General features: G+C 38.1%; 1 protein-coding gene across 1 annotated transcript in view; it reads left to right on the plus strand.

Annotated features, from left to right (window-relative positions):
- Positions 1–239: 239 nt before the first annotated feature.
- Positions 240–27,329, plus strand: part of LOC141016640 (cadherin-12-like) — a 91,970-nt gene continuing 64,880 nt past the window's right edge. The window contains exons 1-3 of the mRNA XM_073491131.1: positions 240–545; positions 19,930–20,054; positions 23,445–23,614. Of these exons, the coding sequence (XP_073347232.1) occupies positions 240–545; positions 19,930–20,054; positions 23,445–23,614 (601 nt within the window). The remainder of the gene's footprint in view (positions 546–19,929; positions 20,055–23,444; positions 23,615–27,329) is intronic.

The following is a 27,329-nucleotide window of genomic DNA, read 5'->3' on the forward strand; positions in this document are numbered from 1 at the left end:
ATCAAAGTATTCAGTGACTCCCTTAGCAACACAATGATCATCATCAACTCTCATACTTAAGTGAGAACAGTGCATTAGCAGATGTTCCTCTAATCATCTCAGATCATACTGGAACTTTAACAATTTGTCCAATGCTCACCTGCAGGGCAAATCCAGCTTTGGATGCATGTCCATTTCCAACCTGGATATAGCCAGCCTTTTGAACATTTTACTACCTTTTTTAGCAACGACACTCCCTGATGATCACAAGGGAATATGTCACTCTGTTTCTGGTGGGCTCCTGTTTCCTGTTGGACTACAGCTTCCAAGTCCCCTCACAGGCTCAGCTCCAGAGCAGAACTAAGGCTGGAGGAATGTCAGCCCGGGGAGAGGCTGGAGGTATGACTGTGAAGGCACCGTTGGAGCAAGTGACATCATCGGAGGACAGGACAAGGCTAAGGAGACATGGGAGGTTGAGAATCCAGCGTATTAAAAGAGGATGGGTGTGGAACCAGTTCTTTGTCCTTGAGGAGTACATGGGATCTGATCCACAGTATGTTGGAAAGGTGAGGAAATACTGTTCACATCTGACAAAAAGAAACAACCAACAAATTACAGAACTTAAAGTGCAACCTTTCAACTAAAGGGCCCATTTAAAAGGTCAAAAGAAAAGTTAGAGAAATTTGTACCTTAAATGATTTAGCTTTTTATAGTTAAAAAGAACTAAAAGGAGCTTAAGTAATCTAAACAAAAAACTGGCAGACGGCCATCACCTACTGTAGTCTTACAATGACTGACTCCTGCAGGTTCAAGGAGTCCTACTTAGAGGGGGTCATCACAACTACAATACTACAAATGAATACCTGAATCTAGCTTAAAGAGGAACTTTAGAGCAATTTTCAACCAGGTTTGTATTGGGTGTTGGGTTCTGGGTGTAGAACCCCCCCCCCACCTTATTTGCCAGCAAAATTCACCAAAACATGTCAATCTGAAGTTGTATCAAGTGCAGATTCTTGTCCTGCATTTCGCAAGCGTGCACCCACAGACATAGATTGAAGTCGGCTTTCGAGAGAAAGCGCTTCTGCTTTTCTCTGTTCATGGAGCACCAATTTCAAAAATCTTTGTGTTGCAGTTTTATGCAAGGGCCATCTTTCTGGCGGTGAAGTACTTCTTTAAGTGTGAGTCAGGTTTTAGTGAAGTTAACCAAGTACCTGCAAGAACTTGTGAGTAAACAAATGAACAGTGTGCTCCCGCAAAATTAATGTTGTTTCAAGTTCTTTATTTGTCATGTGCACAACAATTTCATTGAAGCAAATATAGTTTTTGTTAATAAAGTTGTAGTCTACAAGTAGTGACTCTAAGCCATTTTGCTAGACTTGACAAAACTCCCCCAGAGCCAAAGAAGACATTATACAACTGTATAATGTAGTATCAGTAGTATAAAGTCCAAGAAAAGCATTGTGCAAGTGACACACTTCCATCACTTATGCAAAGTGATGTGACTTACTTCACCACCAACATAGTTAATTTAACCCAAAGTATGATCTTTCCCCAAACCTAACCAAGTAGTTTTTTTTTGCCCAAACTTAAGCACACCCCAGTGTATTTACAACTATAATAATAGTCCAAAAGTCATAATATGTCATAATATATATAATATATATGCAAGCTTTATTTTTAAAGTCTAACTGGATGTTGCAATTGTATGAATGCTAACCTGAACACAGAGCCCTTCAGGTGTAAAACTGCCACTAGAGCCAGGTAGAGCATCATAGTGTGAAGTTTAAGGCCACTGACCAAGTTGCCGTATTTGATGCGCTGGGAGTGACAACATGTTGGTAGTAGCGAACACTTCATATGTAAAACTGATGAAGTATCCCTTTAGATGTTTTCTGTGTGGTTATCTTTACGGTTTAAACCAGGTTTCACTCAGCCAGATGATTTTAGCTCTGATTTGGGTTCATAGAATGGCTCAAACCGGAACTAACTGATTACTTGTATAGTAAAGGTGACTGAAGATTTGTAGAGGGGGTAAACCCTCTCATTTATCTATTGGCATCAAAGCAATTAGTTGAAAACTAATACGGTCATGCTATCTTTGTTCACCTATTCTATATTTACAGAACTAATGTGGTTTAATCTAATTTCCTGCAGTTTTTCCTTTCATACTCATTGACAATGAGTCAGAAAGGATACTGACCATCAGCAATGACTGCAGATTCCTAGTGCATGCCTTTGCAAACCTTTTAAGCCTCCATTTATCTTTGACAGTGGTGTTTGAGAGGTTAGGGTCAAGCTGAGGACGGAGTTCTGATGCCTTTGTTGTCTGATTCTCCTCTTTGAAGACTGTGCCTCCAGGATCGATGGCTGCACTGCTTAGTAATTGAAGACAACATCCAAGGGGAAGAAGGAGATAAAATAACAGCCACAAGAGACTCACTCAGGACTTACTTTAGACAAGGTCCACAATGACTGTAACACTTAAACAAACAACAACGAAAAAAGATGTATCACCAGGCTCATCAACAGCATTTGTGAAACCACTAGTTCCATAGGGATACCAATAATGCACAGCACTAATTACACTGAGGATTCTGACTCATTGTTTCAAAATAAGACGGGTTTGGGTGAGTCTTCTTAACTGAAATTGGTCTCTGTGTCTTCCATTATTACAAAAAAGTAGCCACTGATGCTCCTGATGGTCAGGCCAACTCCCTGCGTGGTAGCTCACTGCAATTGGTGTGAGTGTGTGTGCCTGAGGCTACAGGGCTCAGCAGTCAATGACTTTTGGCCATTGGTGTCCCAACCCTAGTCTACACTCTGTGACCTCAGAGAGTGAAACCCAAAAGACTCATTATTGCCCTAAGTGCAGATTAACAAAGGACTCAGAGCTTCTGTCATCATTATTGTTACAGTGAAAATGTTGCTGTCATAACTTGTGTGTCAAATGTTCATTTGATGATGAATTAAGCCTTGATGTCATTGGACATTGAGGGTTAATTTATTTACCTTTGGCAATAAAACCTGACTGAATGTCAGGGTAGTGCATGGGACCGTGGTTGATGTGACTACTTGAGAGAGTGCAATGACACTCCTCATGGAAAATAATGGCAGCAGGGTTATGCATACTTGGAGAGGCACAATATACTGTAGTAATATACTGCATACTGTCTAAAGCTTTTGATACACTTGATTATTGTCTGCTTTTAAAAAATGATGTAACTTTTTGCCTGTATCAAAAGGTGTGCCGCAGTATCTCTGAATATCTCTACTGTCAATCTTTACATTTGGCTTGATGGCAAATTTACATTTAAATACCACAGCAGGAATCTAGTTTGTAAATTGCAATTTATTACCAGTTGTAGCCACAATACCATTGCATCCCTGAGAGACGAGATGATTACTGGCATCTGTTCATCTTAAAAGCCCTGGTTGGAAAATGTACCACCATTTATTACATCTATGTTACATTGTAACCATGGTTCCTCTTTAATTCACTCCAGTGACTGGCTGGTTCATCAGTTGCCTCATGCCAGGTCTGATCTTGGAAATACTTGCTTTAAGTATTAGTGCAGTCTCTTTGAATCTCTTACAATGTGGCCTAAAACTGTATTCTCTTATATCACTTCAGGTTTATACTTAATAACCATCCACTATCACCCTATTAATGTTTTAACTGATATAGTTTGTTATTTTGTGTTTGTATTTCTATTTGAACTGGTTTGCTTCTGATTGTCCATCAATAATTGAAAATGAGGGTCTCCCACAGTTGATTATTGTAATTTAAAATGCAAGTATGAATGAATGTAAGGAGAGTGACTGCTGGGACAGTAGAAATGCCATAAATCTAAAACTTCTGCTGTTCAGATTGCAATGTTAAATGGGCACCATGTACTTTCAAAAAATTCAAACTTAGAATGTTAATATTTACAATATTAATGAGGTAATGATACAAACTTAGAAATATGTATTTTTCCTAAAAATAAATAAACAAGCTGTTCTCAGAGGAAAATAAGGTCCCAGAACACTGTTTGAAGTTTGAAAGGTGGCAGGGTCCGCCAAATATAAACAAAGTAAAACAGTATGAAATTGTGTTGTCCTTTAAGGTCAGTTTGTTTATTCAGTTTTTTTGGTCATGAAAAATGAAGAGTGTTTGTTTAATTAGTTTGCTGAGGCATAGAAAATCAGTTAATCTTTCTCTTCTGATTAAAATTTCCTCCGCAAAACTACATAGTGCACCTTTAAAATACTTGTTAAAATGTAGTATTTAAAATAACTTACCCATTTGTGAACATTGAATATGTTGCTGGAAATCAAGACAAATAAGGTGCTAAATAGCAGGTTCTAAAATAATTGGATTTGAGTAGCTAATGGTTATTATTAATTTGTTCTGCCTATTCTGACTATACCAGGTATAAATCCTAAAACCTGGAAATAAGTTAGCATTTTTACACGATTGGTTCCCTTGTCTTGAAGTCAATGGGTTTTTTTAATGAGCATCAGTTAGATGCCAGAAATTTGGTCCGTGGTTAGCACAAGCTAAGTGATTTTTACATTTTGTTCAACATGTGAATTTTGAAGCAGTTACGTGTAAAAAGGCAGTTGTTAACAAGTGGCTAAATAAGTTTACAGAGGCTGCTGGGGACATGAAACATCATCACGCCAAACACAGAGATTCATCTACTCTCCAGTTTGTCTTTATAGGTGGACTAGTCACAAACTATTGTAAGTCCACCTATTTATTGATCAATTTATAGTATAGTGTGTATATTAAAATATAGTAGGAAGCTCAATGGTGGTGACTGACGACCGGGATGTAGTTGTTTATAGCCTAAGGTTAGCTTTCTACTTCTATTGATTTCATTTATGCTTCAAAAATTGTGCACAAAGTGCTTTTATTTGTGAAGATTATCTTGCTGAAAAAATGTGTAAGTTTCATATGCTTGTGTTTTCCACAGAACTTGTTTTTCAAAATCCAAAATCCCATTGAAAATTCCCATGGGCTTTTTGTCAAGGGATCCAGGGTGATGCTAATTTTCTGGGTTAGCCTACAAAAATATGTCATCCCTGCAGCACTCCTTCCTAGTCAAGAAAGCAGAATTTTTTTCTAATAACTTTCTAATAACTTTTTCTAATAATTTAACCAAAGACAGTTAGTTGTGAAAAAGGAAATTCCCTACATCCTTGAAAGTATTAGGAAGAGTTCAGGGTGCTGCTGCTGATGTGATCAGTTTGGCAAGCAGCTCTCCACCAACTGACCTAACACCGTAGACCGGCAGCAGCTTTTTCTCTGCAGGAGGCCTCAGACCTCCAGCTGGCGGACACACAAACACACTGAAAGGGTTATGGTTAGTGTGTGAGCAAGAAGTAAAGAGAGGGTTTAGAGGCAAAGAGAGACCAGGATTTCTGTTGGTGACTCAAATAACCCTGACTTATGTCAAAACATGTCAGCATCATATGTGACTAAAAAAAAAAGTACTGTTAAGAAACGCAGGCTCTGTTCTTTGTATGTGAATGACTGAGTTAGCCTGACTTGATTGTCGATGATTTGATACAAGCCTTATTTTAAAATCTGGTTTCAAAGTTAGCAGCTGTTTCTTGCCAAACCTGCAACAGTCTCTGCAACATGATTCACAGTTACCTGAATCATGACCTGGGTCAGCATTATACAATGTAAACTCCACACATGAATTATTTTCAAGTCATAACTGACTCATTTCTATGGACACATCCTTCATCTAACTGTATGTTGTCAAATTAAGTTGTGATAATTACACAAAATTGATTGTTTCCTTAGCCCATTTAATAAAACTAGTGCAGTGCCCGTGTAAAACCTGCTGTTTGGCACAGATTATCTGGTAATGTGATGGGTTTACAGATCCAGTCTTAAGCCTCTTGAACTGCTCACAGACTCATTGGGGCCACCCTGATAATATCATTTTTTTTTTAATATTTACTGACCACAATAACCAATGAGAAAGGCATCCTGGAGCAGCTGACGCACTGCCAAGCCACAGTTAACATTCTAGCCTTTAAGGCTAATGTTAGCTAGCATACTACTGTTAAAAGAAAAATAAAATCTCAACTCCAGTTCTCGCTGAAGAATAGACATTCTGTGTTGACTATTTCTCACTGCAATGTGTTACTATAACAAGTTGCTGCACCACGCTAATCTCCAGTTTGTTTACCTCTGCTTCCCCATAAGATCATGTGAGCAGGATCATGTGTGAGCACAGCTTCAGTCTGTAGAGCCATGAAGCCAGAGCACTGAGATTCGCTCCTTACTATTTTAGCTGAAAGGGATGAGGAGCCAAATCCTTATTAACCAGAAAAAATACAACCACACACCTTCTAAATTACAGTTTCACTCTTATAAACACAGTTACTTATCTTAATAAAGACAGCCTGATTTCACACCATACATTTGTCTGGAGCTGCATTGGTGTCACCAACAGGTAAACTGATACTGAACAATAAATCAATAGCTGCAGGACTCCCCTGAGTTCAATAGAAATCCTAATTTTTCTTAATTATTTATTTTTTTTTTTTTTTTTAGATTTTATTTTATTTTACTTTTTTTCTCTTAGAAACTTATTTTGTAGTCTTAGTCTTAATAAATTGACTGCGAGGGACACTTTCCCTCCTGTACTACATTTTTCATCAATTTCCTATTCCTATTTCCAATTTATTATTTTTTTTTGCTGCCTCTTTTATAGAGTCAGAGAGTGACCAAGCATAGAACAAACGCTAAGCTTGGACTCTCATTCAGTTCCTATTTATGTACATGCTGTAGGCAGAGTGTTTTTAATTTGGAGGATGCAGATGAAGTAAATTGAAAATATAGAGTGTTTGTTGGTCTGATGATTAGTTTTGGCTAAATTCATCATAGTGCAGCCTTTATGTTGATGTATGCCTTGTGACATACATGTTACTTCATCCAACTTAGTCCATCAGATTGCCATTGTGACATTTTTTATGTAAAAGTCCTGACTCTGATGAAGACGCACATGGTTAGTGATCTTGAACTTTGTTCCTTGAGTTTTTTCTTGTCAGCTTTAGTAATATATTAGTACTGAAAAAAAAAAGAAATTGCTGGTACCTGCTACAGTCTGAGTAGGGAGCTGTCAATGGTACTGAACATGGATATACTGTAGATTGTCAAATAGAAAGACCTGGAGAACTAACAGATGGTGAGTTAAATTGAATGAACCAATGTGTTTATTATTGGATATTTCCACTTTCAACATGTTTTTATCATTTATCAGTGACGATATCTCATTGTGATACCTTAAAACCTCAATCTGCAATCAGTTGTAATATGTTGCCAAAATGATGCAATCATATGTATGATATGTTATGATATGTGTGTTTGGTTTTTTTGTTTGTTTGTTTTTCATGAACTCCTAGATTGTGGATTAAGAAAGTAGCATTCCTTCTTCCTGGTTTGAAATTAAGCATTATTACACGAGACCATGAGCTTTACCGCCATTAGGGCACAACAGAGATGCAATCAGGACCAAGGTGCTTGGTCGCTGATGTCAGTTACAGTGTTGCTGTTGTTGGTGTGCTGTCATGCTGATTTGAGCGTGCTCTAAATGTCTAGTTCACCAAACAGTTTGCTTGGTTGAAACTGTTTGTATAATCATGATGTAATACAGGTGCTTTATAACACTAGTATGTGTTGTTTCCAATGTCATCTCTGATTAATTCACCATAACTGTGCGACTGAGAAATGTTTACCTCTAGTAGCCTCTGTGTCATGGCGCATTAGGTGGATGACTCACAGTTACATCATCACTATGAATCCATTATACTCTACAAACATGTCGCTCCACTTTACTTCATTATGTGGCTTTTACCAAAAGTTGTCTGGTTCCGTGTTAGGGAGACAGAAGCAGAATTCACAGTGACATGTGAATGAGCTGCTTAATTAGCTGTAATCAGCTGCCACTACATGTCATCTGAACAGCACAGATCTACTTCATTTCAAACTGAGATTACATTATGTAGTGCTCTTATGTCATTAAGTCTCATTTTCTAAAACAAAAGTGGATGAAATGCCATAAAAAACAGTTCAGGGTTTGAGTGTTTGTACTGAACTTGGAAAATGGTCAAACTAGCTGCAGCAGAGGCTGAAATATCCTGACTTCCCCTGGAAGGCTCAAGCTACAAAAATGCTGAACACTTGCATCTTGATAGCATTATTTCATTTTTATGTTCTCACAAGTTTGTTCATCCCAAGTTTGTAACACAGGACTGATGACATCACTATGACATCATCAGGATTATTTTCTCAGACTTTAGAGCCACAGAAGACATCATACAATGGTTTAATGCTGAATAGTGCTCCTATACAGGTAAACCTATCTTGATATATAAGTGAATTTTAAAGATCCACTGTAGGATTTAAGAGCAGACAATATGTATTATTATGTTTTCATTACTGTAGAATTACCTGAATCAAAGAATCTTTGTGTTTTCATTACTTTAGAATGAGTCTTCATATCTACAGAGGGAGCAGGTCCTTTTCCAGTCCATCATGTTGCACTGCCATATTTCTACATAAACAAACCAAACATTGGCTCTAGAAAGCCAAAAGGGGAGCCCAGGAGGTGACATGGATGTGTTTTTTAAAGACTTTTTAGTAATTAGCACGTGCGAGTTAGTGAAATGAGAAGTACCGACATCTGTTGCTGATGACGGCTGCAGCTGATCACAGCTGGATCAGCTGTCAGTCAGCTTTAATAGCTGTAGAGACATTTTTTCTAAAGACCCCGCTATTCCGAAAAGGCTATTGGGGTAATCCTGACCCTAACCCTAACCCTAACCCTATTGGGAAGTAATTGGAACTTGAAAGTCTGATTCAGAACAGCGGTGTTTCGGAGTGGGGGTGTTTCAGAATGGAGGGGTTTCGCAATGGAGGTGTTTCGGAATGGAAGGCCGTCCCCAGATTTTCCATGGTGTCCATGGATATACCTGTGATCTGCGCATTAAAGTGATAAAAGCAAACTTGTGTCTGCAGTTTAAGTGTAGTCAGTTCAGACATTTACATGAGTTAAGTTATAGGGAATATAGTTTAGGCCTATCCTTGGAAATTAAACTGAGATGAAGTTGATTCATAGATGGGTTAAAATAAAGATCAGATTTCTTTTGCAGTTAGTACTCTGCATTATTACAGCTGCTGTCTGCATCCTACATTTGAATCAATTCTGTCCTTTATACCTGTTTAAATATTTTTAAAGCGGATGGCGAACAGTTTGCTGGATGATCACTTTATTTTTCCAAAGGCTGATCTCTGGAGAAACTCTTAACAGCTGGATCTTCATCTTTGCTGTCTGGTTTTGTGGTTTGTACGAGTTCAGTTCCTGTTTCATTGTCACAGTTTTATCACTCATTGGACATGTCAGGATGTGATGCACCTACTGAATATACATTTTCATGCAAACAAAGCTTCTTTGTGTTGCTAACTAGCTAGCTAGTTAGCATGCAACTAGCATGCAACTAGCATGCCGTGCAAGGCGCCAACTGCTCATCAGGATGTCCTCCTCTTGGAGGGCCATGTAGCCCTAACACTTCACTCTACTCCTCTATCAGGGCACTCTTTCCGCCCTACCCCTAGGCATGTAGCGCAAAATGGAGGGGTAGGGCTAAGTGGTAGGGGCAAGAGGTGTACTGGGATTATGTTACTGACTGAGAGAGGCATCTTAATAGTAATGATATTAGAATGGTTGTGACTGAAACAAAATGAATGCAGACAAATACATTTAAGCTAAGGTAATTCTGTGTAGCTAACACAGGAGAGTATGTCTTTATATACTCCAGTAAGTGACATACAATCTGGATCTGGCACATGGCTTATGTTTTAAGAAGCCCCACTTTATATGGTCTAAGACCAACTTTCATCAGGTGAGCTAGCACTATCAGCCAGGATCACTACACTTGACATGACACGCCACAGTGGAGAGAGTACTTGTGCAACTGAACTTCTCTAAGCTCTATAGTTCTCTGTTGGCCCGGCTACACACAGGGAGGAGAACACGTGCAGGGCAGTCAGGCTGATTAAGCTTGGCTACATTCGTGCCCAGCCAGAGACAACTTGTGCCCAGGGGCTTCTGATTAATCTGCTGTTGGTGCTAATAGCAGGGTCACAGCTTGATTATCACTGGAGGGTGCAGGGCTGTGTGGAGGGAGGGAGGGAGGCAGAGGGAATCACATGACCTCATGCCACTTGGAGTTTGAGTGAGAGCTTTTAGTGCTAAAACCTTTGGTTGAATCTGTGGCAGGCAGGCAGGTTTAGAAGATTATGGCAGATCTGCATTCCTGCTTGGACTAAAGGAGTTACGACTAAACACATACACATCTAATCAATTGCTAATTACCTCTAACAGGCAAACATGCCACACAAATAAAGGAACATGTTTTCTTTTTTACATTTGCTGCACTGCTTCCCCTGAAAACACCATAATTCCCCTCACACTGATCTGCAACCTGCACAGAATGTCTACAGACCACGTGTCTGGCTTAGACAGTGGATAATGAAGTTGTATAAAGGCTTGCTAATTCAAATTTGGTCAGAAGGTTGCTGTGGCAAAATTTATGACCTCACATCAACCAAAAATGTATGAGGTAGAGAGTGAACCTAGACCACTAAATGTGGATTGAAAATAGTCCCCACCTGTTCATAGCAGTGCACCAGACCTTCATTGTCTCACAACCTGGTTAAGTTTAGGCAAACATCATGGTTTGAGTTTGAGAATTACTACGATACTTATTTAGTGCTGGATGTTTCTGATGAGAACAGGCTGGCATTCAGATTTATCACAGTAACATTATTTCCAGTGTAAGGTCAATAATCAGACAACTGTGCATTTATAATAATGTTTTGAATGACAGATAAAAATTATTAATTAGTCTACATTACCTGCAGCGATCCTCCAGCAGCAGAAACTGTAAGTATGACCCCTGTGGGCTTTAATGCACACTTCAAGTGTTTTGGATGCATTTTAAAAAATGATTTCAAAAACGAGAGAGGAAAAGAAAGAACACTGTGAGGTCACTCAGTAACACCTGAAGCAAGTGAGTTTTGTGCACGCTATATGAGCTATGCTGTCATGTTGTTTAATACTTAATGGTGTTTGATGATAGTTTAGTGATGAACATAATGATGGTGTCCTCTGTGGTCGGTAAAACAAGTATAATCATTGGTCAAATATTAGTTTCCCTATATCAGCCTCACCCACCACCTATGACCCTATGTCAACTGCGCATATATGCTGTCAGGGAACAAACTGGGGACAGAAATACTGTTTTTTATTTAATGGAAAAAGAAAATATTAATATGCTTGAGGGGGCTTAACTGGGGCTATACAGATTTGTGATGTGGCTATAGCACACTATAGCCCTGGTGTAGCTGGCACAGGCAAATGATGTCATTCTGCTGATATGGAGTTTCATCTGGAGGTCTTTTTTAATGGGACTGTACCCAAACACTAATATTATTCTTTTAATATCTTAATGGTATCAACATAATAAGCACATGTTTATTTTTTAACACTGAAGGCAGGCAGGTGAAACCTAGCAAGAAAGAAGAAACAGTGTTTAAGGAGTGAAGAAGGCTGTGAAGAATAAAACTCACAGAGCTGTTCTTCCATTGCATAAACACTTCTGCAGGAAGGGTCTCTGTAATCTGGGCAGCACAAATTCACTGCACTGTGACATGATACGCACCGTGCAAAAGTCATGTGCTATGCGCCCACATACACAATGACACTCAGCTGAATACATATCCTAGGTACAGGCTGAGTGGTAGCTGGATTTCTCTCTTCACTGGTTGGCTGTGACAAAAAGGGTTGTACACATTCCTGCTGGGTTTGCATTCTGGAAAATACCAGTGTGTGTTTGTGTATCAGTGTGTTTGCTGGAAACTGTGTTCTCTTGGCCAGGAGCAGAATCCTCACCTTGTCAAGTCAATGTTGGTGACAAGATTAGGCATTATTTTATTGTTATTATTATTATTATTATTTCTTCCTGTATTTTTGATCTAGGATCGCCCCAGACACATCTAACCATTGAAAAAAGTGACATGGCTTGTACTATGACTTTTAGAGATGTATTTTGGTTTGTTTTTTGTTTTTTTTATTATTATTATTTCTGTGTGAAGAGAAAAGAAAACCAAAGGGGGAACACATCAAGTTTACTAACTCATCCACAGATTCGAACCAAATGAACTATAAGCAAAAAATAAGCACTATAACACTATAACATGAAAATTTTATTGCAATAACATGAAATGTTTCAGGTTAAAATGTGATGACTTGTATTTTAAGAACGTGAAAAGTTTCACGTTATAAGGTGATATTGTTATAATGTCTCATTTACAAGATTTAATTAAGTTCTACTTCATGCTTGGGTTGAGACATGGCGAGAGTTTGCTGTTATTGAGCACAGTGGATTACATTGTGATAAGTATGTGTACGCTGAAGAGGATTTAAAAATGCATGGGGCTGTACGGAGGAAAGAATCAGTCCTCCTCTCACTGGAGGAAACGTCATTTCTAAGGGTGCTCTGATTGATCGGGCACCAATCGTTATCAGCCAATTTGGGTTAAAGTTTAAACGGTGGTCTATAGAGCCTGATCAGAAGAGCTGAAGACATGCTCCGTTGTAGTCAGAGGTAGTCAATTCAATTTATTTGGGATTGTCTGTAGCATGAGAGCTAACAGCAACTGGAGATAACAGCTGACTGAGCTGACAGCTTACAGAGCTAATGGCTTGCAACAGAGCTAAACACAGCTGAACTTTTCAGAGGAACATGAACATGTGTTAAACTGTACACTGCAGTTAAATGTGACAACAACAAGAAGTTTACACTAAATAAATGTACTGAAGTACTTTAGCTGAGTACAGTTTGTAGGGGAAAGTACTCTGAGTTTGGAGTTACACACACTCTACATCTGAATAAATTTTATCAATCTGAAGTAAGGGCACAAAGACCTCAGACCTCAAAGACGTATTTAACTTATAGAGGAGGAGCGTTGCGATGCGTCTGCATGCATAATGTGATGCGCAGATCTCAGTCCACTGATCGGGCAGGCCAGGTCATAAGGACCATCATTCGGATTAATAGGGGCGCAGTGTGGGTGGTTGAAATAATTCATTTTCAATGAGGAACATACCTGCTATATAGAGGGCTCAATATTCATATAGTAGTAGTAAGATGGGCCTACATAGGCGGGTTTACAACACAGGTACACTGTGCTTTAATGATTAGAGAGGCTGTTTTCAGTCATTTAAAGGTTTCCTTTCCATGCACGTAGTAATGTCACTGTAGTAAACACTCATTTAAGCAAACTATAATCTGTATTATAAACAGGAAATGACAGAGGAAACTCTCCAGAGGAAACAGCTAAAATGTAGCTCATGATTTATCAGGTGGAGCAGGCTGCTTTATTCCAAACCTTTTCACTGTATGATTTTGGGCTGTGAAGAAGAACACAGAACACTAATTAACATCCTGACCAATCCTGTCAGGAGATTTCAATAGTCAAGGAAATTAAACTATATTCGGTCTCGTACGTAAATGCGCACATCCTCTCTCTTAAGGGGGAGACGCACTTAAGTTTCTGATGCTGGAGTCCATTGCAGGTTCCTCATTAATGATGAATTATTTCATCCACCGTGCTCAATAACAGCAAAATCTTGCAGTTCTTTGTGACATCAGAACAGATAGGCTGCAGGATGATGGGTCATCAAGCTGTTCAATGATTGAGTCTCCTGTCAGGCAGACACTGTATGAATTAAAATTGATTCAAAACCTGAAATTGTTGCTCCTGACTACTTTTCACTTTTCCTCATATGACTAGTGTCTAAAGAACCCTCATAAAGCAGAGCAATTTTAGTATTTTACATGTTCTGGCTAAAACTGCTCCCGCTTGGATTATGCCAGACACTACACATATGATGTTTGTCAATTTAAAATAATAATTTTCAAAGTCAATATAGTTGCAGTTTAGTGTAAATAAAGTAAATTACCATTGAGTTTTGTGTTTTTTAAATTAAAAATCATCATATGTGTAGTTCATGGCAAAACTCAAGCGGAATCAAAACAATATTTGTCTTTCTCCATTCACTACCATACAATGTTTTTCCAAAATAAGGTCCCATGGGGCAAACCAGAAGGGGCGTAACTCTATTGGGCTGTACAGTGTGAGCATAAAGTTTTGACCATCGAAGTCAGGATTGGAGAGTCTTCCTGTATTTTTGTACTTTTTTTTAAAAAAACACTTCAAGGACAACACCTCTAGCCTACTGTTAGCCTGCAGCTGCACTTCCAGACACTTATCCTGTTTGCATGAAGACGATCAACTGACTGGTACTTGAGCTAACTACAACAGTGTCAGAGATGTTAGTTTGTGTTTTTTTGTTTGTTTGTTTTCTTTCAGAGATCCTTTATTGATAAGCTTTGGACGATAGTTTACTAGGGACAGATTTGAGAGACCAAACTTGTAACAAACTGAGTTTCTATCTTTTGTTCTTTATAGTTGAATCACTGACAGCCCAAATGCATTTAAAGTTGCTGAGGCAAGAGTTTTGAAATACGTACGTTTAAAGTGGATATATGTACACTGAAAGTGTTATCAGGCGTGTCAAACTGCCTTGACGCTCCTACTCCACCTATACGATTTTGAGGCATCAAATGAGGACCCAGTAACCATAGCTGCTTTTTCTACAACCACTGTATACCCATTTAGAAAGTATTGAAAAGAGAAAAAAAATCTAAGGTGTTAGAGAGATACACAGCTGACTAAAGCATCATGTGAGTACACAGTGACAGGAAATAATCGGTAATGACCAAATTCTCCTACTGCAAATACTTATCACAGTTCTGTAATGCTGAGGTAAATGTATTCTTTTTGAACTGTGAGGAGGCAGGAGCAGCGGAGACTGTCAAAGTGACATCAAGTCAGAGACAGAGTTTTTGTTGTTGGGGTAGACACAGTATGTGTTCATTTATGTGTGCATGTGTTGAAGGGGTCATTGTGTGCCAAAGAGGTCACAATATAATTACATGAGTACTATACAAAGAGTAACTATTTCCCAAAATACTGCTGGTTGTGTGGTGTTAGTATTTCAAATCTGATGCCTGCACAGGCACATCATTGGTGGTATTTTTTTGTTGAACGATTTTGGCAAATATTGCTTGAAGTTGCCTAACCCTAACCTGCAAATCTACCAGGATAAAGTCAAGCTGTGGTTGTAAAATACTCCTGTCGACGTGATTGTCGAACAAAAACATAGCCATCAGTGGGAAAAAAGTGGGAAAAAAATGCTTATATCAAAGATCAAATCAAATCACGATTTGGAGAACCATGACACTTTAGTAAAAATATAGCATATAGCAGGATGGAATAACATCCTGTGACAAGTCACAACTAACAAAAGGACACCATTACATCAGTTAAGTATTTTCATATTGAACATTCCCTTCATACTGCAACACTGTAGAATGTGTTGTGTTGCAGCAGCCATTATGTAGAACTCTCATGTTTGTTTGTCTCCCAGTAGGATTTTTTTGCAGCTCTTGTGGTCTTTTGGGTGTAAAGACATATCACCTCACTGCCCTCATTACATATGTCTGTCTGACCTTTGCTGTGGCACTTCCATCTGTCACTGTAGGGTATGATGGCAAAACAAAATGACTGCTCCAGAACATAGTGTGAGGACATCAGTATTCATCACAAACAAGCAAGACTCTAACTCTATTCCAACAGCAGTGTCTTTCATAAGAAATACAATACAAACACAATACATGTGATTTCCATTTTAAATATTCCAAGACTGCTACTCTAATTAAACACTCCGAATATCAAACCTAATTTCTGGAATAATTTCATACAAGCCTCTAAATCAGTGGTGTCACCTACAATTATGACTGACTGTAATGAATTATGGACAAATATATAGAGTGATTCAATATCAAGATGAAGTGATGTAAGTTGGTGTAAGGATGCTGCTGGTTTGAGAGACTTCTAATTAGATGAGTTTCAGAGCCGCTCTCTGATATCTCTGATATGGACAGTTAATGTTATGATTTATTGATGCAACAACGCATTACATTCAAGGTCAAATACTAGAAGTCACACATATTGCATATTGCATATTAGTAGCATATTGGCTGTGGTTAAGCCATTATAAATCACTTACTAATGCCTTATTCTGCATGATCATATTCTGCAATTACTAGGCCATTAACTACTGTGAGAGTTTTCCCTTAATAACTTCCTAATCACTGCTTATTGATAGTGAGTTAGGGAGTTGTTGTAAACCACTTAATAAATATAGGCTAGTAAGAAACTAGTTCATGGTTAATATGTGTTCCCTAATATAAAGTGTGAAAAATGATACCAGATCCAATAATCAGCCAGGTGGGTAATCAGTCAACCCATAGTATACAGTATAAATATACATGTAAATATATATGTAATTATCTTTAATTACTTATCTTTAATCTATCTTGTACTTTTGAAACTTAAGCGTATTAATTGCAAGAAAATGACTTCTCGTGCATTTCATATCAGCTACTTTGAGACTTTTACCTAATATTTTAACACAATATCTTTATATGGGTATGCATATCATCATGCCAATATCCACTCTCGTTTGCTCAATGGAGTTTATAAAAAACATGTTCTGTTCTCTTACTCTCGTGATCAGAAACATTTATCTGAAAATGAATTCTGAGGCTTTTCCTCTAATAATGAATAAATACAGCAACTTGTGATCAACCCATATCACATTTTTAATTAACAACATCCGGTTAGTCCCACCCACTGCGGGTTTAAGCACCACCCACTTCTACTTCTCTGTTATGTGTACGGTTACAGACACAGATAGGTTAGCTTGTTGAACAGATACAGATAGCTGTTCTTGCTCATTCCCAATAACTACCCTGTTTCTACTGTTTACCTTTCTAACTATAAATGGATACATCACTGTGATAATTGCCCAATGTTGTAAAATCCTGTTTCAGTGCACTGTTTTGGCATCTGACAAGCCTCCCAAATCACAGATCTATTACACAGACTGGACCCCACCATTGCAGCCCCCTTCACACTTCAGCCTTCCTTTCAATAAATTTGCAATTGAACTCAAAACAGTTGAGACGTTTCTGCAGAAGCCTTTGTAAAAGCAAACTTTGCCTGGGAAATGGATTCCCTCCACAGGACAAATCTCACACTGAACTGACTGCAGCTATTTGATACATGACAATCTTAACACAACACAGTGTCCTCAAACCCAACTGCTGCATGTATCAGTCATATGCTTTCTCATTTGAAATATATATTAAGAAATTAATATTTCAAAAGCTATGAGCTACTGTGAGTGACTGTGTGGCTATAATTCAACAGCAGTTCTTCTGTGCATTGACCTCAAGCAGAGGACTGTGTAATGTTCAGCTCCTATATTGTGTGTTAGGCCTTCCTCTGATCCTTATTAACTTTCACACCAACATTTCATCTCCACTGGATCTTCATTAAATTTCAGCAATATTCAGGCCCTTTTTCACATCAGTGTTTGGAACCCACTGGGTCTTGGTCAGTTAGATGTTAACTTTCACATCAGTGGACCCCTTTTGGAGATATGTAATGAATTCACTGCTGGAAAGCATCACCTCCCTTTGAAAATAAATGTGGTTTTGAACAAGTTGGTTCTTCTGGTAAAGCTATTTTTGTGGTTATAAATGTGTAAATAGTTCATGACTTTCATCTATATTTTGTACTGCTTAGTTGTGTAGTCTAGAAATGTATTCCTAAATTAGTAAGCACGGAGTAACACAGTCTTGAAAAAATGTAATTGTTGAGTTTAGAACTCATGTTCTTTAATATAGAAATCATATCATTTATTCTAAAACTGGTAGTTTAGTCTAGTAACAGCTTTTAGTCTAAAATTGGTAGTTTAGTCTAGAAACTGTAGTATAATCTAGTGGCTGCATTGTTTAGCCTGCAAACTGCATTGCACAGTCAGGAGATAATATTGCTGAGTTTAGATTGGGGCTACTAATGACACAAGCTAGGTAAAATGTCATTGTAAAGTAGAGCATGGATACCCAAAAACATCTGCTGGGCTTTGCGTGGACAAAATATTAGAATTGATGTCCAGGTTCGAGTTGGGTTTGGTCACATCATTTGACATTGTGCTTTTAAGTTCTTCTGCTGAAAAGATTCTATAAAAATAAATAAATAAGGTTTAAAAATAAATGAAATGTGATAGGAAGTAATAATACGTGATGGACCTGTCGTCTGTGTTGGGGCTATATGTCGTGTTAATTGCTGGGGTTTATTATTTACATGACAATGCATGAAGGCACGACATAGGCTATTTGTGACTAAGTGCAAACCCATTCATATAAAATATATGTATATATTTTTTTATTTTATATCTATGTTTGTAGAACAGTGGCTTTTCATGGTCGTCGATACTGTACATACCTGTAAACAGGGTAAACACGCAAGCTGTAACTATTGTAACAACTGCATGACAGGGTAACACAAACTCTGTGCTTTACATTACATTAACTGCATTGGGCATGAGTCGGGTTTGGACATAAAAGACAGAACTCCTATGCAGTTTTTGTCAGGGTCGGTATCTACTGTCATTTGAGTTGGACAGGTTTGGACAGAAAATGCAGCCTGGGCAGCACGCTTGTGTAAAGATAAAATCATGAACTCTGTGGCTGTAATGCACAAATAAATATAAACAAGTAAACAAGTGCAATCTATGTATGAGAACTTTTCTCATTTTATTGATCAAAAACCTTTTCAGCTGTTGACATCTTTAAGTCATCTGATGACAACCTGTCAGTGAGTTCAAGTTGAAATCTTACCAAATCTTCCCAACTTCGACAGACACATTCTTTTACAATGCTTCTCAGCTCAGTGGGACTGCTGAAGTTTTGGTTGTCAACAGATTCCAAAAACCCATCACCTCTCCAGTCACTGTTTTAGAAGGAGTCAATGGAGTCAGGTGTTGAAATGATGTGAAGCTCATACACTTACAGTAAGTTGCTTTAGACAAAAGCAATGTAATTACATGTAATTATATGTTGTTGTAATTCAGCAGACAGACGGTATAGTACATTTTGCTGTTTGTAGGACAAGAGGACAAACAGAACAAATAACACATTTAAGGAAACTTGTATGCATGCTGTAACCAAAAATTACTAGCAGGACAGCGCTCATACTGAATAAACACAGGCCAATTTGTAAGCTGAGGATGGGTGTCTGCCTGAAGGGTTTCATTAATAAATCATTTAATTGGAGTGCTGTCCTGCTGATGATTTACGCAGTTTTTGAGAATTCAGCAATCTGCTATACATGGTGGAGAAGAGCATGTTGATTAATCACCATTTCAAGTATATAATGTGATACATACCTCCAATTGAAAAAACTCCCTTTACTCTCATTATGTGCTTATAAAATCTTTGCTTGTTTCAGATATGTGTTCATTTTTCACCACTGCCATGTTTTATGAAGCTTTCATATAGATAACAAATGCAGTAAATGACTAGAATAATGTACATATTCAAATACTCCCCTCATATTTACCCCTGAATAAATAACACTTATTAAAACCAATAATTGTTTTAATTATATTAATATTACACAACTGCTTATATGTACATTTTTTTCAAAGTGTTGACTTTTAGTTCTCTATACATTGTGTCCACCATTACCTTAATGTGTGAATATTTTATGTGTGAATATTTAATCTATTTTCAGGGGATTCAAGTTTTTTAGTAAAAAACACATGTTTTGTTTTGCACATTGGTTAACACATTGATACTGATGACATTGACCTTGGCAAGAAATCTTGTTTTATTGTGACTGATTGCAGCTTCAGCACATTCAGGAGCTTTATGATTTAATGTTTTGTGTATATTTGCTTCTGTCAGCTACACACAGACATGGACCATGGAGACAATGCAGTCAAGTACACTCTGTCAGGAGAAGGAGCTGGGTCCATCTTCACCATTGATCAAATTACAGGAGATATACATGCACTGGTGGGGCTTGACAGGTCAGTACTAATTAATAATTACAACAGTAAAGTAATGCTGTCTATTTTTCAGTGCAGAGCTTCTAATAGAGAAATGACTGGCATTCAATCAACACCAATTGATCTTTATTAAAGAGATATGACTGATTCTTGATATCAATAATGTTCATTAGTTAGTCCTTGTTTATAACGTTGTAATCATTACAAGGATAATATGCATAACAACACATCAAGCTGTATAGTCTTGTACTATTAGCAATTTTGTATCACAGAATTATTCTGCTTATATTGACTGCTTTCAAGTCATCAAAGTAAACATTTTATCCATTCATAATTTAAGTCAAAATAGAAGCTTTGAGTAGGCATGTTACTGGCATGTTACTGCTCTGTAGAGGAGAAGAAACTGTAACATACAGTGCTAACAGCTGTCACCAACAGCCTTTCAGCTATGATGATTATGTAGAACAATGATGAGTGAAGGAATAAAAAACCTTACAGTAATATATGATAATGACAGATGGTTGTAACTGCTCAAGTGCACTTAGTTGCCATTCTGCTTAAAGGAACAGCTTAGCTAAAAATGAAAATTCAGTCATTACTCACCCCCATTCTGATGGAAAGTCAGGTGAAGTTTCATAGTCCACAAATCATTTCTGGATCTTCACAGCAAAACAGCGTTGCAACATTCTCAGCTAAAGTAGCTGGGGACTTGTCTTAAAACATAAAAAAAAACAACAAAAAAAATAAAAATAAAAAATAACCCCCCAAAAAACAAAAAACAAACAAACCATAAAATGGCTCTATACCCTCTCTGGGAGCCATAAGATCCCAAATTGATTTAAAAATTCAATATTTAAATCCTCCACACACGGTCAAGCTTGTGCAACCACTTCAGACAGATTGTGCACTAACGCTTTTAGCTTTGCAGCTACATTCAAGATTTCAACTTTAAAAAAAAGAGTGTAGGTAATGTGTTTTTAAGTTTTGATATAACAGTAATCAATAAATATTTAAAATATCCTTGTTTGGTTCATCTGGGTGTGGGAGCCAAGGATTTGTTCCAACAGTGATGTTAGCTTATAAACTATACTGTCTTAGCATGAATTATGAGGCTTTTTCCCAGAGTTATGTTTTCCTGTGACTGGAATCTGATCAGTCCAGGAGACCACATTTATAGCATCATTGATGTCAATGCCATGCATTTTTACTGTATTAGATATGCAAAATAACACAGTTGCTCCCCATCTTTCCTCACTTTTTGTGTCTTTTCAACTAAGGTAATACAAGCTACGAGCTTGTATTGTAGCAAATCTTGATATTCTTCAACTTGAAGTCATTAAGCTAGCTGGCATAATACAGCTAACATCAGGTAGTTATGTACGTTAATTGAGTATTATTTGATATGATTCCAATGAACAGCTGCTGTGTAATTTTCAGATTTACAAGCTCTAAGCTAAAACAATTAGCAAAGTAGAGAATGTAAAGGCAGGTGACAACTTGTCAAAAGAGAGGAATAGAGGTGGGAAACTCATAAGGCGTCCTCAAACCAAATGACTAAATTAGTCACTTTTTAATGGCTTCCAAAAGGGCTTTTGTTATTGTTCCAAAACCTTTATGGGTAAGGTTAGACCCAAGGTCCAGTGTGATTTGGCAGAAATGGACTACACTATTCATAATGACTGTATGTTTTCATTAGTGTATAATCACATGAAACAGAACCATCATGTTTTCGTTACCTTAGAATCATCCTTATATGTACAGAAGAGAGTGGGTCCTCTTCAACACAGTCCACCATGTTGCACTGCCATGTTTTTACAGTAGCTCAGAACAGACAAACCAAACACTGGTTCTAGAGAGGGACTTTCTTGTTTCTTGCGTTTTTAGCAGCCACCATAGAGGTGGATGAGATGAAGGGTATTCAGTTGGTAGCAATTTGTAACCTTAGATTATAACCAATCTATAACCAAGATGTTACTAAGTCATACACACTGGACCCTAAGGCAACATAACCTTGATTCAGGTTTATGGATCAATCACAGTTTTTGTTAGAAAGGCACTAAATTTGGGTCAAATAGAATAACAACATTCACTGTTGGGGATTAGACTATATTTTCCTGTCACACACTGACAGGTCTCACTGGCCAGCTGGGAGATGTGTAATAGTGGCTAGTTCACTATGTTCAACAAGTTTTCTTAGCCTTTGTAGTCTATTAAGTACATAAATACACAACTCTGTTAAATGCCACAATCATAGCCTTTACAACAAACCTCAGTCTGAAAAGGTGTCTCAGTACAACAATTACTACTCACTGTTGTAGGTGTGAGCTTTGTGCCAACTGGGTCGCTGCTGAATGAGTCTGTTGCTGCCCCAGTTGCTCTGTTCTTTGGCTGAGGGGTTGTGTATTTTGTGCTATTGAGTTTAATGACTCAGGTGCTATTGGGAAATTTTGGCATTTCTTGTGAAACTAGCTTGATAATAGCTTCCCACCAAGCCTTGTGGAGGACTCCAGTCATGTGCGATGAGTGCACAGGCAGAGTAGGTGCAGGCAGGTACACAGTTAGACAGACAGGTAGCCTGTCCAGTCATTTCATATGCACCAAATGAAACCATTGAATGGGCTCATTGGAGGCTTGTGACAGCCACAGATACTGGATTTGTTCAATATTCAATATGTCCATCACTTAACATGGAATTACTATTGTAGTGCAGTACATACAGAATCTTGCTGTTATTTACATATCACAATTATATTGTATAAAATATTGTTTGTCAGATGACAAACAAAACAAAATCTTTTACTCATTTGGAAGTTGTCAAATTTATTTATTTTTTCTATTTGATCTATTGCATTATATTAGTTTTTATTTTGTACATTGCTTTGTACAAAAACCTAAATCTCCTATTTAGTATATATAGTAATATTCAGTAGTAGAGATTAACACTACAAAATGGTGAACACACAATAAAGTAGACTTCAAAGTTAATTGTAACCATAAACAGTCACAGACACTATGGAGAGACGCAGATGTAGAAGAGGAAACCTTGCCGGTGTTGCCATGGCAATAAAATTCTAATCACAAATCAGTGTCAGTGTCCAACTGAGTGACCATGACACCTTTTACCCCAGTCCCTTGAAAACCCATACATTCTTGCTGTAAGTGTGTGTTTATATAGGTGTAGTTGTAGCAGTTAACTATTTTGCTTGTTGGTATTCATTGCTCATTCATCCTGGTATTATTGTGTTAAAGTTCACAGTGTTGGCATGAACACAAGCTCACTTCAAACCATATGGACACCTAATTACCATGTAACAAATATCTTAGGCCAGACTACATTATCATCATGCTGCCTCTGTTATTTAGACATATTAACATGCATTTTAAGTGTATGTGATACTTGATATTTTACAGGGAGGAAAAGTCCTTCTACACGCTGAGGGCCCAGGCTGTTGACATGCACACAGGTGTCCCTCTGGAGCCAGAGTCTGAGTTCATCATCAAGGTGCAGGACATCAATGACAACGAGCCACGATTTCCTGATGGTCCCTACAGTGCCAGTGTCTCTGAGATGTCTCCGACAGGTAGGACAACTAGAGATTGAGACGAGGTGAAGAGACCTGCCACTAAGCTTGCATTAGGCCTCTCTGAATACAGTATATGTTTCTTTATCTTCTGCATGAAATAAATATTAAATCCAAACAGAAGAACAGTAAGGTGCTAGAGAAGATAGAAAAAAAGTTTAAAATGCCAGTATGCTTCTCTCAGTATTCTGGACAGATGGTTGAATAGCCCCCTCACCCCCCATCCCTTCTCTCTGACACTGGATTGGGGGGGGGGGCTGCGTCTGACAATTTCCGTAACTTTCCGAAATGGACAATTTAACATTTTAACATATCCACTTCACGCAGTTTCATACCTATCTTTAACTTTTTTACTTTTTGCAACACCATGTGTCATTGCTAGTTTCATTCAGACCGACGCAGTTGTCATTTCCATGCCCAAAGTCGTTGAGGGTACTGACTGAATTACGTCAATACTACAGAGTAGCGATTCAAATTAAAACAATTGGTGCCACATTTCGGTACCTGACTGCACATCTATACAGTAATGTTATAGAGAGAGAGAGACAGAGTGAGACGTCTCCCCAAAACTCAGCATCTGAAATTCCTTACCAACGTGCCATTTAGTTTACTAAAACAGTATTAGTATGTCCAAAAATTTGATATGAAACCAACACTATGTGAACTGCATACTGTATATGAGAAAATATTACAGCATGCATTCTTTGATTCCCGATTTTATATAACAGGCACTCAGCTAGCTTGACACTAACACATAATGGGAATTTCCATTAATACGCCATTGGTCGTGAGCATCACTACCGCAATAAAAGTATATTTATGATATGTAATGATATGTTTTAATTCACATACTTAACAAAACATAAAACAATATGTGTGCTTATATTTACAGGCATATTCAGTATTTCATATGCTTTGGAAACTAAATTATAACTGCTGACATAATTAACTCAGTCTGCTGCTGTAGCACTGTAACACTGACAAGCTCAAGGGGTCAAAACGCAAACCCTAAATTCTCAGTCAGTCTAAAATACAGCTGCCACTAGTGGAGACATTGCATGCCAGGAGAGGGCAGCACATATACATCTTGGTGTTTTCTATTCTATTTATTGTTATAGCACTAAGTTGATGAGCAGGAACAGCTAAATGTAGCAGTTTACTTCAAAGATTATTTTATTTCACAGATTTATATGCATGTTGAAGTATCCTTGAGCAAGATACTGAACCCCAAAATTGCTCCTGATGTGCAGATGGCACCTTAAGTGGCAGCCTCTGCCATCAGAAAGGGCCCTGTGATGAGCTGGTGACTCGTCCAGGGGTGTACCCTGGCCTTCGCCCATAGAGAAACTGGGATTGGCTCCAGTAACCCCCGTGTAGGAGATACACTAATAATAAACACTCGTTAATGGGGCACCACCTCCGTTATTTTGTCTATTTGAATAATCCGGAGGTAATTAATCAAATTCGACTGGACAAGTTTAACTTGTATCAATTTTAATCAATTTCAGATCAATTTATTCATCTCATATATGAAGAAGTGAATTCTACACATATCCATCGGTTCTCCACATTAAAAACAAACCTGCACAGACAACGACATACGGTTAAATATGTTTATTGACTAAATAATTCAGGTTAAATAAATGAAATGGCAATTTAAATGAATAACACAGGTAACAGGAAATGTGAAATAACTAGGTCATGGGTTATTAGTGGAATATGGGCTGATGGTGAGATTATGGGTTAGGTTGAAGCATTTAAAGATTACGGGAGTAATTTTTAATACTAACGAGACCCTAACCGAATTTCTCTTAAGCTAAAAGATCAGAACCAGAGCCATATACACCATCTCATGTATCATGTGTGAATCCAGCTGTTGTGAGTGATGGAGAGCCTACTTTCTCAGCCGAGTTGCGGGGCCGCGGCAGCGGATTCCCTCGGGTGATTTGCGACTCTAGCTGGCGGTCCGATGGCCGGGGGTCAGCTCATCCGGTATCAGTCGGTTGGGCACCTCGGTCCTTTGTTTTAGGAAGAGGGCAGCTGGTCCCGTACCGATCCGGTGCAGATCTTGGCTCAATGCCCAGCGGTATGGTACCGCTAGCGAGCGCTGGGGGCTTGTCACAGAGTCTGTCTTTCGTTGGAAACCGCTTGCACGGTCTCGGACACAGCAAGTTGCTGTGTCGTGATGATGATTGTGATAAAGATGTTCTTCTTCGTTTCTTCGAGTGGTTTTCAGGCTCTGACTTTATAAACTAAATTTAACTTCTTGAATAAAATAACTGAGGACGATACGTTGATCAGGCGGATCTTCCGTTGTTAGTTAATGCAAGGTAATCTAAATTAAGTTCACTTCTTCCAAAGCAGGTTACGATACTTAACGGTATAAAACAAATTAAAACAGAACTTCGTTCTGGTACAAACTTAATAAAAGAAGCTAATCAATACTGCGAAAAATATAAAATGAGAAAAATCAACGCGTGAGCACTTCTGATGAGATCGCTGTCTTGGAGCGTGTTTCAAAGTAAAGTAAAGAGCTTCAAAATAAGTTACAAAAGAAAAACTTAAACAAAATTAAAACTGAACTAAAAACAAAAACTGTAAAACTAAAAACAAACTGTAAACTGAAAAACAAAAAAACTGAACTGAGAGACGTGATCTCTCCGTTTTATTACTTGCAAATCGAGGCGTGTCTAGGCGGGGCTTACCGGCTTTTATCTCCAAGATATAAACGTTGCAAAACAGTGCTTCACCTTCTCACAGATTCTCACCATGGCTTAATAGATGTACGTTGTCTATCATGAAAATGATTATTACGTGATTAAACATTAATTATACATATTCAGCTTAATACTTGTTAAAACAAAGACATATCAGAGTCATTTACTGGTTATAACCATGAACATATTAAACAGAATATTTCTCGTCCAACTGTATCAGGACTCACCATCAGGAGGTGCTGTGGTTCCACCGAACACAGTACAGATTAAACATTAAAATTTGATTTCAGTCAATCTTAATCGTAGAGAAACGGGAGAAAGATCAGTTTTATGAGCTTCTCTTACTGTTTCTTAATGTGTTAGAAATAAGATTGTGAGATACTGACTTAATGGTTAATTAGAAATGGTCTGAAATCTGGAAGAATACAGAGGCCATTTGAATGGAATTTGACCAGATAAGGATACCAGGCATAAGTCGTAAATTACAGACGGGAGTATCACATAGAACAACTCAGCAGAAGGTGTCTGATGTCCACTCTGGAGAGTGTGTTTGTGGATCAGAAGTAAGACAGAGAGAGAAATAGGTAGAAAGTGATCAGGCGTGTTACTTAATCTGCAAATGTAAAGACATTGTATTAACACATTCTGATGACATTCGTTCGTCCCTCCTGGTGAACTGTCACAGGACTCAACCTGACCTGTGGGAAGAGTTTTATCTGTTCAAAAGGGGAGAGAGAGTTCAGAAATGGGAGAGTAAGTTCATCCAAAGGCTTTGGGTTGTAAATTAATTACAACTGTCCTCATTTGAAGTCTTTATGGTCCAGGAGAACACTATCCTCTCTGCCAGGAGATAAGATGGTCAGCCTGGAAGACGCCTCCTTCCTGTAAATCTTCTTCATCCAGATGAAAAGGGTTAACAACAAAAACAGGGCCTCAATTTAATGCAGAGGCGATGGCACAAGTTCCTACACCCGCAACCCCCTGAAAGGGGGATAAGG

Source organism: Pagrus major, chromosome 21, assembly GCF_040436345.1.
Source record: "Pagrus major chromosome 21, Pma_NU_1.0".
Classification (NCBI taxonomy): Eukaryota; Metazoa; Chordata; class Actinopteri; order Spariformes; family Sparidae; genus Pagrus; species Pagrus major.